Source organism: Gracilinanus agilis, chromosome 2 (genome assembly GCF_016433145.1).
Source record: "Gracilinanus agilis isolate LMUSP501 chromosome 2, AgileGrace, whole genome shotgun sequence".
In the NCBI taxonomy this organism is placed as follows: domain Eukaryota; kingdom Metazoa; phylum Chordata; class Mammalia; order Didelphimorphia; family Didelphidae; genus Gracilinanus; species Gracilinanus agilis.
Window position 1 is genome coordinate 556,499,733 of NC_058131.1, and position 13,916 is coordinate 556,513,648.

The 13,916-nt window shown below is 37.1% G+C and overlaps 2 protein-coding genes across 2 annotated transcripts; both read right to left on the reverse strand.

Annotated features, from left to right (window-relative positions):
• Positions 1–654: 654 nt before the first annotated feature.
• Positions 655–1,587, reverse strand: LOC123236067 (olfactory receptor 4N5-like). Its single transcript, XM_044662326.1, has one exon. The coding sequence runs from the start codon at positions 1,585–1,587 to the stop codon at positions 655–657; it is 933 nt and encodes a 310-aa protein (XP_044518261.1).
• Positions 1,588–11,663: 10,076 nt separating this feature from the next.
• Positions 11,664–12,596, reverse strand: LOC123234142 (olfactory receptor 4N5-like). Its single transcript, XM_044660085.1, has one exon. The coding sequence runs from the start codon at positions 12,594–12,596 to the stop codon at positions 11,664–11,666; it is 933 nt and encodes a 310-aa protein (XP_044516020.1).
• Between the last annotated feature and the right edge of the window lie 1,320 nt (positions 12,597–13,916).

Sequence of the window (13,916 nt, forward strand, 5' to 3'; positions counted from 1 at the left end):
GAATAATGAATAGTAATAACACTAATAGCTGGTATTTGTGTAGTGTATTTAAAGTTTTCAAAATGTATATATTTTTTCTCATTTGAGGTCCCAAACAGTTGTATGAGACAGATACAATAGATAGAATTATCCCATTTGAAAGATGAAAGGAAAACCAAGGTTCAGAGGTTAAATAACTTGTCCTTTGTCACTTCTGAGATGGAATTTGAATCTGTGTCTTCTTGATGCCAAATCCATTCACTGTCTTTCCTTCAAAACTACCCTTTGGGACTTCAAAAGTCTCCTAAAGAATTAAATCTCTTGAAAGCACAAATAAAATTAAAATAGTAAGTGTTAAAATTTACAGTAAACTAACAAGTTTCTACTTTCTTCCCTCTTCCCAGGTCTCTAGAGTAACAAATTTTTTGTTCCATTAAGATAAAGCCATGTCTTTGGCTCTACGGATGTCACAAACATAGCATTCTAGAGTCTGATCTGATTTTTATAACCCAAAGTCCTCCCACTGGATGATTAGGTTTTCTGCACCAAATTAAGACTCTTTATATATACATACATATATGTATATGACTTTCTTATATATAATTATATATATATATATATATATATATATATAGTGAATCTCAGCTGGAGATATCCTGAGGAAGTGTCCATTCTTCATTCTCCTCCACAAAGGACCTGCCTCTTCACCAACTTCCTCATAGAAGACTTCACTTCCTGGTTTCTCAGGGTATAAATCACAGGATTCAGCAAAGGAAAGATGACAGTATGAAAGAGGGCAACCACTTTGTCTGCTGGGAAGGTCCTAAAAGGGCGAGTGTAAATAAAGATGGCAGGTCCAAACATCAGGAATACAATGATCACATGGGTGGTACAAGTGGACAAAGCCTTGCTCTTCCCCTCCGAAGAAGATCCTCTAACCCGGAAGAGGATGACTGCATAGGATGTCAGCAAACCCAGGAAGCATAGCAGGGTGAGCAGTCCACTATTGGATACCATCAGAAGCTCTACCACAAAGGTGTCAGTGCAGGCCAGCTTGATGACCTGTGGGACATCACAGAAGAAGTTGTCCAGCTTATTTGGACCACAGAAAGGCAGGCGAACAATGAGAGCCACCTGCACAATGGAGTGGGCAAAACCCCCAACCCACAGGGCTAGCAACAGAGCATAGCAGACCCGGCGGTTCATGATGACTGAATAGCGTAAAGGTTGGCAGATGGCAATATAGCGGTCAAAGGCCATCACAACAAGGAGGAACATCTCACCTACTCCAAGGAAATGTAAGAAGAAGAGCTGGGTGATGCACCCTTGATAGGAGATGCTTTTCTTCTCATACAAAAAATCTACCAGCATCTTTGGAGCTACAATAAAGGAATAAGAAGCATCCAAGAAAGCCAGATTGCCCAGGAAGAAATATAGAGGTGCTGTGAGAGCAGGATCTGATCTGATGGTGACAATGATGAGGAGATTCCCAGGAAGAACAATCATGTAGAATGAGAAGATTAATACAAAGACTAAGAGTTGAATTTCCCGAGATTCAGTTAAACCCAAAAGAGTAAATTCAGTCACTGTGCTGTTCTCCTGCTCCATCTGCTCAACCTGGGGAATACTGAAGAATGAGAAGTCATTATAGCTTTTTTAGACTCCTTTAATGCTAGAAGACTACCCTGGTTCCCAACCCTTTGGTAAATCCATCTGTCTTTCACTTCCTAATGGACAAACTGAGGAACAATGAGTTGAAATTAAAAAGAGACCAATTCACGCTCAATGTAAGAAGCAATTCCCTGTAACAAATGCAATCACTCATCTCAGGAGATAAGATTGCTTTCACTGAAAGTCTTGAAGAAAGAAATAGTCAGACATTTTTTGTAGGTATTATAGAAGGTATTAGTCATTAGATACAAGTCAACCTTGATGGCCTCTGTGGGTCCTTCAAACTCTGAGATTTTTTTTTAAACCCTTAACTTCTGTGTATTGTCTCATAGGTGGAAGAGTGGTAAGGGTAGGCAATGGGGGTCAAGTGACTTGCCCAGGGTCACACAGCTGGGAAGTGTCTGAGGCCGGATTTGAACCTAGGACCTCCCGTCTCTAGGCCTGACTCTCAATCCACTGAGCTACCCAGCTGCCCCCATAACTCTGAGATTTTTTTTAACCCGCTTCCCACATAGTTATCTATAATCTGCCCTTTTCTCTGTCCATTATTCCTTTCTTTACCAACCAAAAAGTATATTCACTGATTGATTCATACTCATGGACTGTAGAATGTCCAAGACCTGCCATTTGCACCTGCTGAACAAAAGTTTACAGCCAGTTTTAAAGTTCATTTCCTTTTTTCAAGTTCTAGTTTTTGCTAGTGTTTTGTGTTTACTGCTAAGTTGGCATATCTAGATTTTGATGGCCTCCTCAGCCTCCTCAGTTTATGAAATGTATGTTTAGAACCTTTTGCTTCTTGCTTAGATTATCCTTTAGTATCTATATATCATCCTCAGACCTTGACCATCTGCCTAAACTTTTACTGGATGAGAGGATATGGATTCAAATTCTACTTTTTAAAATATTTGGTGACAATTTGACTTGGGGTCATTCACTTAACCCCTCTTGTACGAGGTTTCCCCATGTGTAAAATAAAGTGGTTGGACTTTTTGATTTTGAAGGTCTCTTACATTGCTAAACACATTGTCTTTTTTTTTATTATTTTTTTATTTTAAACCCTTAGCTTCTGTGTATTGACTTATAGGTGGAAGAGTGGTAAGGGTAGGCAATGGGGGTCAAGTGACTTGCCCAGGGTCACACAGCTGGGAAGTGTCTGAGGCCGGATTTGAACCTAGGACCTCCCATCTCTAGGCCTGGCTCTCAATCCACTGAGCTACCCAGCTGCCCCCAACACATTGTCTTTTAAAAAGAACATAGAATAATAGAGGAAACACTGAATTTAGAGATAGAAGACCTGAGTATTCTTATTTACTAACATTAACCTCATAGACAGGAAATATAGGGAAATTATAGAAATAGGTGTGTCTCAGTTTAAAATAACCATATTCTTGTCTGTTGCTCTAATCACCAGGTACTCTTTTATCGACTATGTTTAGGACTTGAAATAGTATTGTTTCTTAGCCTCTCTTTGGGATTAGAAAATAACTTAGTCTAAGCTGCAAGAGCTCAAATTATTGGTGAGGCATTCAGGCACTGGGTATGGCCCATGACACATGTGCCAAATAACTTTTAACAGATAAGAGTGCTTCTCATGATACTCCATTTTATGGCATTTATGTAACTTCAAATTTGCTGTGGATCATAGAACTAGAGAACAGAGATTGGGACACCAAAGATCAATGATGGAAACTGGTAATGGAGTGTGGACAAAGAGTAAAGACATTTGAAAATATGCCTGAAAAATCTTTACAAAATATGGACATTCTAGAATATACTAGTTGACAAACCTTAATTAAACAACAATAATAAAAAACATTTGGAGGCCAGTAAGATATAAGAAATAATGGCAGAACAGAACCCTGGTCAGTGGTGAAAAGATTTTTTTTTCAATCCTGCCTCTGTAGTCCCTTAACCCTTCAACTCTAAGCAATTCTCTAAGACTCTGAGTATTCATTGGTGTAAAGTGTTTGCATATTGTGAGTAGCCACCCTTAGAAATCCTAGATCTAGAACTAGAAGAGATACCAGAGGCTAACTAGTGCAATTACTACATTTTATAGATGAAAAAAAAAAGCAGGCTTAAATAATCAAATAATAATCAATAAAAAATAATCAAACAAATAGTAAGGGCTGGACATGTGAAAGATGATATCCCATCTAGACAAAACACCAGATAAAGTCACTCTCAACCTGACATTTCAAATAGCCCTTTAATGTGGACAAAGCACAACAATCTTGAGAAGGAGGTCTTTGGAAAGCAGTGTGATACAGTGGAAGTACGCCATTTCAAATCTTGCCTCTGCCATTTACCTGTGTATATTTAGGAAAGTCATTTAACATTTCTGGCTATCAGTTTCCCCTACAATAAAATGAGGGAATTGGATAGAATGTTATTAAAGGTCCTTTCCATCTCAATTCTATAAATATTATCATACCAAATTTATGGAAGAGGAAATGGAAGTTCAAGAGGTACTTCCCTTCTCATCCTCCCTAGTCTACTTATGTTGGTATTCTCTCAGTGAGAATTACCCTGACAACCAAGAGGAAGAAAATGACCAGGTTTGGGCTCTGGGTGCATGTTGCAGTCCAATCATGTCTTTCCCCTTAAAATGACATCAATTTCTGCAAGACTGAAGAAGGGAACCAGGTGGCTGTTCTTTGCCTAGAGAAGATCACCTATTGGGTCAGAAACATACTGTTGCTAAAGGGAAAGGAGAAGGATCATGGGTGCAACACTTGAGAGAAGAATGACAGTTTATTGGGCCAGGTTGTCACTTTAATTTACTCAGGTTGAGCATTGGCTTCAGCGTGATGTGGATGCCTCATTTACTCTGGCACCCCCTTGGAAATAAAATGAGAAGAGGAAGTGCATACTTGCAGCTTTCCACAATGCAATCTCGGTTTGATGGCTTTTTGGAAAGCCCACTGGTGTTAGCTGCTTTTGAAATGTTTCTGAGAGTGACAGGGTCTGGGTTGGAGGCATCCTTCCTGCCACCCTTTATCCTTTTCTTGCCTATATCTCAACTCTGGAACCTCAAAGATCACCTGTGGCATATTGGGACAGTGAGAGAAACATGATTTGATAAATTATTCTTGGGGTTCCAGGAAGAAAAGCCCTTTTGGTGAAGTCAGCTTTCACTGGAGAACCTCTTGGCCATCTGGTTTTGTTATCTTCCCACATAATTTACTATGTCTTATATTCAATCATCATGTTATTTATAGGTGCTGTACTTCCATGATGTGGGAAACTGATGCTGCAAATGAACAGTAATATAATTATTCTCAGTTATAAATTAGGAGTCTGAAGAGGAATTCTGGGTAAAGGAAACTGAAAATGAAGCAAATTATGAAGGAATTTGCATGATTTTCATGCTACCTGCAAATCTAACTTCGCTCTTATTGGGGAGATAAATATGGCATTGTACATTTCCTTTTTAAAGCACTGATGTTACACTTAATGAACATTCTACACGGCATGGATTCAGAGTGGCACATTATTTTCCCTTTTTAAATTTTACATTTCTTTTTTCCAATGTACTATAGCACTCTGAGGGGTTAATACAACAAACAACTTAGAGCCCTAAGATAAATATTATTTTATTTCTGTTAAACTGAATTTCTTTAAAAAAAAGGCATCACATAATTAATGAGTATTCAAATTTGGAAGCAAATTAGGTTTCCTGGCTATAGATTCAGCACTATTTTCACTCTACTACATTGCCACCTTGTTCATTACCTGTAACTATTACTGATGTCTGTCCCCTTCTGTTACCAGGCATATGGTTCAGAGGGATCTGACATTTGTTACCAGCTGCCAGCAGTGCCACTCTGAAGTCACTAGAGAGGAATTCCAAGGGCATGCATGGTCACAGAGGTGTAAGATTGTCGGATGAGGTCTCTCCTGCTGCGAGAAAGTTAGAGAACTTTGGACCCAGAAGAAGCCTCAGAGATCAGCTGGTCCACTTCACAAATAAGAAGAGTGACATTAATCATAACTAACATCTCCAAAGAGGACAGAGCCTGTCAAAAACTGAGTTTTTCTAAGGATGAAAGCTACAGTCTCAGCCCCTGCAATGTGAATGTGTCTTCTTTTCTCCCTTCCTATTTTGTGCCCACTCGTTTATATTCTTTTCATTCCAAGGACCCTTTGACTCAATTCTTGTCCTCCTTCCTGATTCACTCCTTGTGGAGATAGATATGTTATATGCAGAGACAGATTTGTAAGCCCCTATAGATCCAATAGAACTAATTCCTGTAATTTGGTCCCAAGGGTGGTTGGACAAACTCCAAGTCCATTATCTCCAGATCTACTTCCAGTACAGAAGCTGCTCTTCTGCTCTGGATAAATCAAGGAATAATGGTGATGATGGTCTTGGAGAGGAAAATCTGTGGCAGTTAGGTGGTTCAGTGGATAGAGAGCCAGGGCGAGAGACAGTAGGTCCTGGGTTCAAATGTTACTTTGGTCAAGTCTTGTAACCCAAATTGCCTAAACTTTATTACTCTTCTGCCTTTAAACCAAAGCCTAGTATTGATTCTAAGGTAAGAGTTTAAAAAATGGTGCCAATTTTGCCATCATCCCCCTTTTTTTTTCTTGTAACAAGCCCTTGGAGTCAGAGACAGAAGATCTGAGTTCAAAGCCTAACTCAAATTCTGTATAGTTATGTATTTATTTCCCTGAACCTCAATTTCCTTACTGGTTAAGCTGGGGGAAAATAATACAAAGTTCTTGTGGAGAAATTGCTTTGTAAACATCAAAGCTCTATATAAATATGAGATACAGGGTTTTCTTCTATAATCACTGTCACTCCACCCCAGGATGCAATTACTCCTTTCTTTTTATTTCTACATATTTTTCTTCCTTCTCACTCCATTCTTTATCCCCCAACTTTCTGAGTTCTTTCTCCCTTCTTTTCCTTAAATACCTTTTGCATTGATATCTCAGTTAAAGTCATCTTTCTTCTCATTCACTTTACAGTAATTTCCCCCCACTTTTGTTTTTTAGTCTTTGCCAGATATGCAATAGGTGAATCAGAGAAAATTTTGTCCCACTGAAATAGTCTTGAGATTTAAAAAGTTTAAGAAATGCCCTTCTCTACTCTACTTAGCTCTTAAAGCACCCCATTCTTAATCTCACTGAATGTCAGCTTTTCCTTACATATAAAATAGAGTCTATTATATATATGTGTGTGTGTGTGTGTATACACACTATTTTTTACAAGTGGATTTTGGGAAGTTCAAATGAAATGATGTGTCTAATATCATTTAATAATGATATCTCTCCTCTCCATTTTCATCTCAAATATTCTAATAACCTTTTTTCCCTTCACAAAAAATAATGAAGGGTAGCACCTCATGTTAATCATGCACTTTTTAACAATAAGTGTACATGGGACAGCTGGGTGACTCAGTAGATAGAGAACCAGGCCAGGAGATATAAGGTCCTATGTTCAAATATGACCTTAATATGATCCTGAACTTAACCCCAATTGCCTAGCCCTTATATCTCTTCTGCCTTGCAACAAATACTTAGCATTATTCCCAAGATGAAGGTAGAGGTTTAAAAAAAAGTATAACATGCTACTTCTCTCCGAAGGATTTACATTTGGTGTCTTTTCTTTAATTGTATGAGGAAAGATTTTGATCCCCATGAAAGAAATCCTGTGCACTTGGATATGATGTAGATACTTGACAGAGGTAGTCATACCTGGAAGGAACCTTAAAATAACATCTCATTTTTAGTAACTGATTTAACCATTCATAAGACTTTCCCTGAAATAACTCTGGCTTCCATTCTAAAACCCTAAGTTTGTGAATATCCCTTCATATAGTCCTTTTTAGTCTAACCATTTCTCTTACTTACTATTCCTTTCTCCCAGTTATGTTTTCCTAGGGATAACCAGATATTTCCCACCTCTTTAAGTCTCCTGCTCTCTTCATATAGAAAATATATTCAGTCCAGCTTTGAAGACATGGCAGTGTCACCATACTGATCACCCATGAGTTTGCTTTCAAATATTTATCTTCCTTTAGTGCTTCTCCTTAGACTCCTAAATCCACCCTACTTACTTGTGACGTGATGGAAAATATGCTTTAGGTATTTGGCAATAACTCCACCCTGAAGAATATTTGCAGTGGGAGTTATTAGAATGGCAATTTGAACTCCACTAGGCAAAGACCTAGGCCAGATTTTCATAAGAATTTATTATGATACCTTATAGTATCCCACTGAGTTATTCTTTTTTTTCACATTCAATATTTTATCGATGCCTAGAACATTGATATGATTCAAGCATCCTTATTTAACTTGGAAATGACAACGTATTGATTAAAGTTCCTAAATACTTTGAAGTTTTAAAAAATTGAATTATGTTTAAGAAAAAATCGTTTACAATAGTATGTCATAAAAATGCTCTTCTGCAGTCAAGAAAGAAATAAAACACACAGACTGTCAAGAGAGATGCACATAAATACATAGAAATATGTTAGAGAAAAATAGATACATGATCTCTGAGAAGCATTTCATCTCCATGAGTTTCAAATTCTTCATCTACAAAATAGAGATAGCAGAGATAAAGGTATAATTATTACCATTTTATAGATGAGGAAACTGAGGATCACAGAAGTTAAATGACTTGTCCATGGCCACATAACTAATAAATATCAGAAGCAGAATTCAGAGTTCTTCGTCATATCAAGCCCAAACATCTACTCACTAAATCTTACCGAAAGAACTAACTAATATGATTAGTGAACCATTATCAGGATCTTCGGAAGATGATTGAGAATTAATTAGTACAAGATTCAAGAAGGGCAAATATTCTGATTTTCAAAACATAAAGTTTATATCCAGCTCAATGAGTTACTTATCAAAACTCTAAAATGTTCTACTGAAGTAGTATTTACTGTGTTATAAGGGTTTTCTAACCCTTATTGATTATTGGGATAGTATAATATTACAATATATTTGTCCTGTGTGGACATGCTGTTGTGTGACTGAGAAAAAAATGGCTTCTCAGAGCAGCCTAAGAATTCCAGCTCAGCCAGTTGTATAAAAAAATATTTTATTATAGGTAAAAAACAACAACTAATGAAAGGGATAGTAAAAGGAAAAAGTGGAAAAGAAATTCTTATAATGTATAAATCCCTAAGCTAATAATTCTTACTCTAACCACCCAAAATCTGATCTGCAAAGATCTTCTCTTCCTCAAACAGAGTTGAGGCTACTTTCTCTTCCTATTTTATCTAAATCCCCCCAAACCTTAATCTATCTACCCTACTTTAAATTATACACAAGAGAAATAAGTTAGGTCTCTCTCTCTCTTCCTTGCTGTATAGATGAAGAAACAGCTTTGAATCTCCACAGCCTTTCTCCATTTGCACAGCAAACCTGCTGGGCTTGTACAACAATCTACTTCACTTGTCAGGTCTTTTAAATGAATCTTTATATGTGAAAAACACTGAGATTTTCCCAATCTCACTGAGCATCTCTTAGGACCTCCTTTCAGAACAGGTCATCCCAAAGAGTGAAAGTCAGTTGGGTAACTGTCTCTCAAAGCATTCTGGGAAAATTCTCTCTTATCCATAAATCCATCTGAGATTCCGTTCAGATTATTTCCTAATGAACTATTACTTAATTAATAAATAATTCTCTATAACTGAAAATCTAGAAAAGGAAGCAGTGGTCACAAAGAATTAACATGGTCAGAAAAAACAATTTCTCACAGGATAAGCTTATTTCCTTCTTTCAATCGCTTTACAAAACTGGTAGATTAAGGGAATGCTGGAAGTCGTGTTTATTTAGAATTTTTTTTCAAAACCTACAATCTCTTATGCTATTCTTGTGCAAAAGGATTCTAAGATATGGAATATATCATGAAGCCCCTAAGAGAATACGGAATTGTTTGAATAACTGCACCCAAAGAATAGTCATTAGACAGGTCTATGAGTGTCTTCTCTGTTTTCCTCCTCTGTGGGAGAAAGATACAGCTCTTGATCATTTCAGTGGACATGGTTATGACTGACCATAAGACATACAAATTATAAATCCTTGGATTTTTTTCCCTCTCAACCTATAGTAGAAAGGAAGGTTTCTATATTCATCCATCTTCCTAACATATTTCTCAAGTACAATTTGAGGTTTTTGTTTTTAATGTAAAACTGTTCATGCCCAGGGGCAAATGATTTACCTTAACATGTACTGGGGAAACTGACTCTCCTTTTCTTTTCATAAAGGTGAAATCAAGAAGAGAGGGGTTTTGACTCCAACAGGAGTGATTGAAATTGGGGGAAACAATGAATGTCTAATTTTAATAGACTAGTCTGACCAAAACTGAATTCACCTCATTTGGAAATTTTTGAAAATATAAATGTTCTTTCAATCAGCCTCTGATACATTTGGTATATCACTATCTAGAGCTAAAGGTATGTACGAAATAAAATTTTCTGACCCAAGATAAATGCTTCAATTCAACTCCCTTTCCTCACTTTCTCAGGTCCTATCAGCTTCAAGGACTCACAAAGAGAAATCCTAATTCTATTAAATTTCACTCTCTTTTGTTTAAATTTTTCATTGTTGATTTAAATATGAGCATACAGTATCATGAGTAGTTAAAAACAGGAAAAAGACAAACAAAAGCTCAGTTAAGAAAGTAATTCAGGAACAGCTAGGTTGCTCAGTGGATTGAGAGCCAGTCACAGAAAAGAGAGGTCCTGGGTTCGAATATGGCCTAAGATACTTCCTAGCTGTGTGACCTTGGTTAAGTCTTTCAACTCCATTTGCCTAACCCCTGCCACTCATCTGTTTTAGAATTAATTCTAAGACAGAAGATACTAAGAAGAAAAAGAGTAAGAAATTAAAAAATGAGTAAAATATTGACTATAATATCAGACAAGCATTTAGCACAGTGCCCAGCACAAAAAAAGTACTTAATAAATGTGGATTGATAATTGGTTTTCATTTGTTACAAATTAACATTCAATGGGTGAAGTTTCATTAAGAAATAATTATCTTATAAAAAGCAAAAAGCATCAATGAAAAATTAAAACATTTCTACAAAAAGTACTTATTGTATCTAAAATAATGCTATCATTTGTAGGTGAGGAACCTGAGACATAGAGTAGTTGCCTGATTTGACTTATTTCATCACATGGATAGCAAGTATTAGATCCAGGATTTGAATATAACTCTTCTGACCCCAGAGATGTTATTGTTCTTTCCAGTGTAAGCCACAGACCTCTAGCCATAGTGAGTTTAATTTTATTTATTTTATATATAATTCATCTTGAATAAAAATCTGACTTAACATATGATGTTTATGACCTCATAACGCCCAGTTTATCCAAAATTCCAATTGCACAAATTTAGGCACTGTGTAAACAATTAACAGGCACCATCTCATACCTGGTAGCAATAAGAGAATTATAGTCATGATGAGGAAGCAGAGTAAAAGAAGGAAGATAAGTAACATAATTCTTTTAAAGTTTTAAAATTGCATACATTGTCTTATTTGATCCTCAAAACAATTGCATGAGGCAGATGTTACTGGTTTTATCCTTATATTAAAGATGGGAAACTAAGGTTCACAGAAGCTTAATAACTTATCCATAGAGAGTAACATTAAGAAATAGGATTTGACTACAGGTAACTTGATGTCATCTCCCACTATGTCATGTTACAATTTCAGTATGAATAAGGTAAAACTTTTAGCTCTGGTTTTAAGTCTCCTTAGAAATTATTACAGTTCCCTCCAAAACATGGAGATGAGCTTATGTCATACTTATCAAACTGACCAGTTTTCTCTCTTCTTCCTTTCTCCAAGTCTTTGTAATTCTATCTTACTATTTTTTAATTCTATCAAGTTAAGTCATTAATATGGCATTCTCCCAAGTATGCTCCAGTTTTTACAACCCTTTGTCTTCTCCCTGGATGATTAGGTTTTCTGCACCAAATTAAGAGAGAGTATAGTGGTAGTGAGTGAATCTCAGCTGGAGATATCCTGGGGAGGTGTCCATTCTTCATCCTCCTCCACAAAGGACCTGCCTCTTCACCAACTTCCTCATAGAAGACTTCACTTCCTGGTTTCTCAGGGTATAAATCACAGGATTCAGCAAAGGAAAGATGACAGTATGAAAGAGGGCAACCACTTTGTCTGCTGGGAAGGTCCTAAAAGGGCGAGTGTAAATAAAGATGGCAGGTCCAAACATCAGGAATACAATGATCACATGGGTGGTACAAGTGGACAAAGCCTTGCTCTTCCCCTCTGAAGAAGATCCTCTAACCCGGAAGAGGATGACTGCATAGGATGTCAGCAAACCCAGGAAGCATAGCAGGGTGAGCAGTCCACTATTGGATACCATCAGAAGCTCTACCACAAAGGTGTCAGTGCAGGCCAGCTTGATGACCTGTGGGACATCACAGAAGAAGTTGTCCAGCTTATTTGGACCACAGAAAGGCAGGCGAACAATGAGAGCCACCTGCACAATGGAGTGGGCAAAACCCCCAACCCACAGGGCTAGCAACAGAGCATAGCAGACCCGGCGGTTCATGATGACTGAATAGCGTAAAGGTTGGCAGATGGCAATATAGCGGTCAAAGGCCATCACAACAAGGAGGAACATCTCACCTACTCCAAGGAAATGTAAGAAGAAGAGCTGGGTGATGCACCCTTGATAGGAGATGCTTTTCTTCTCATACAAAAAATCTACCAGCATCTTTGGAGCTACAATAAAGGAATAAGAAGCATCCAAGAAAGCCAGATTGCCCAGGAAGAAATATAGAGGTGCTGTGAGAGCAGGATCTGATCTGATGGTGATGATGATGAGAAAGTTGCCAGGAAGTATAACCATATAGAATGAGAAAATCAATACAAAGACCAAGAGCTGAATCTCTTGAGACTGAGTTAGACCCAGAAGAATGAATTCAGTCACTGTGCTGTTCTCCGCCTCCATCTGCTTCACCTGTAGAATATTGAGGAATAAAAAGTCATTATAATTAATTCAGACCCTTTCTTCCTTTTTTCTAATAATAAAAAGCTTTTTTAAATAAAAAGAAGCTTTTTTCTAATAATAAAAAAGATTTTAATGCCATTTATATTCTAGGTGTCAGATAGGAAGACTGTTTTACCACCCTAGTTCCCAAAACTTTACTTCTCAGAAGACAACTAGGAGCAATTTGTGAAGTTGTAGTTAGGCAGGTAGTCAATCAACATTTATTAGATAACTATTATATGCCAGGTCTTGTTCTCAAGAAGCTAATAGGGAGATAACATGTAAACAAATAAGTACAAACAAGATATATACATAATAAAATAGAGACAATTTGCAGAGGGTAGACACTAGCATTAAAAAGGATCAGGAGAGGTGTTTTGTTTTCTTTTCTTTTGTTTTGTTTTGTTTTGTAGAAGATGAGACTTCAGCTAAAACTAAAGAAAGCCAGAAAATCTAGGATAAAAAGAATGAGAGTTGTAGGCATGGGAGAACAGCAAGTGAAAAATACCCAGAGAAGGAAGATGGAGAGTCCATTGGGAAGGATGACAATGAGGTCAGTGGTACTGTTTTGAAAAGTAAATGGGAGAGTATAAGGAGTAGGAAGTCTGGAAAAGTAGGAAAAGACCAGTGGTATGAGGGTTTTAAAAGTTAAAGGATCTTTAACCTAAGGGACAATTTTATTAATAGTAGTAGTAGTTATTGTTCTTGTTATCTTAAAGTTAACAAGATTGCATTTGTTTGCAAAGTGCTTCATAAGTATTATCTCATTTCATCCTCACAACAACCCTGAGACATTATGTGTTGTTCGCCCCATTTATACCTAAAGAGACAGGCAGAGAGAGTGTATAAGTTTCTCATGCAAGGTCACACAGCTAGTGTTTGAGACTGAATTTGAACTGGCATCTTCCAGACTTCAAGCTTGACACTATCCCCTTCACCTCCTAGCTGCACCTGACAATTAGAATTGCCTAATTGTTCTGGTTTTTTTTTTTCAAGTCAATGCCTTTCCCTTCACTTGAAATCTTGTAGCAATAACTGAATACTTGCTTTTTGAAAATAGAGTAGGGAATCCCTTAGAATATATGACTACTAATTACTTTTCAAACCCTGGCATTCAGTGATTATATGTATCTATTACCATTACGACCTATACTTTATCAGAATCTGCCTTTCTCTCTGTTCATCACTTCTTTTCATGAGCTACAAGTATTTCCTCGTCTTCCTCAACCTTGGACTTTGGGAAAGCCCATACTCTGGCATGGACACACACTAGAGCAAAAG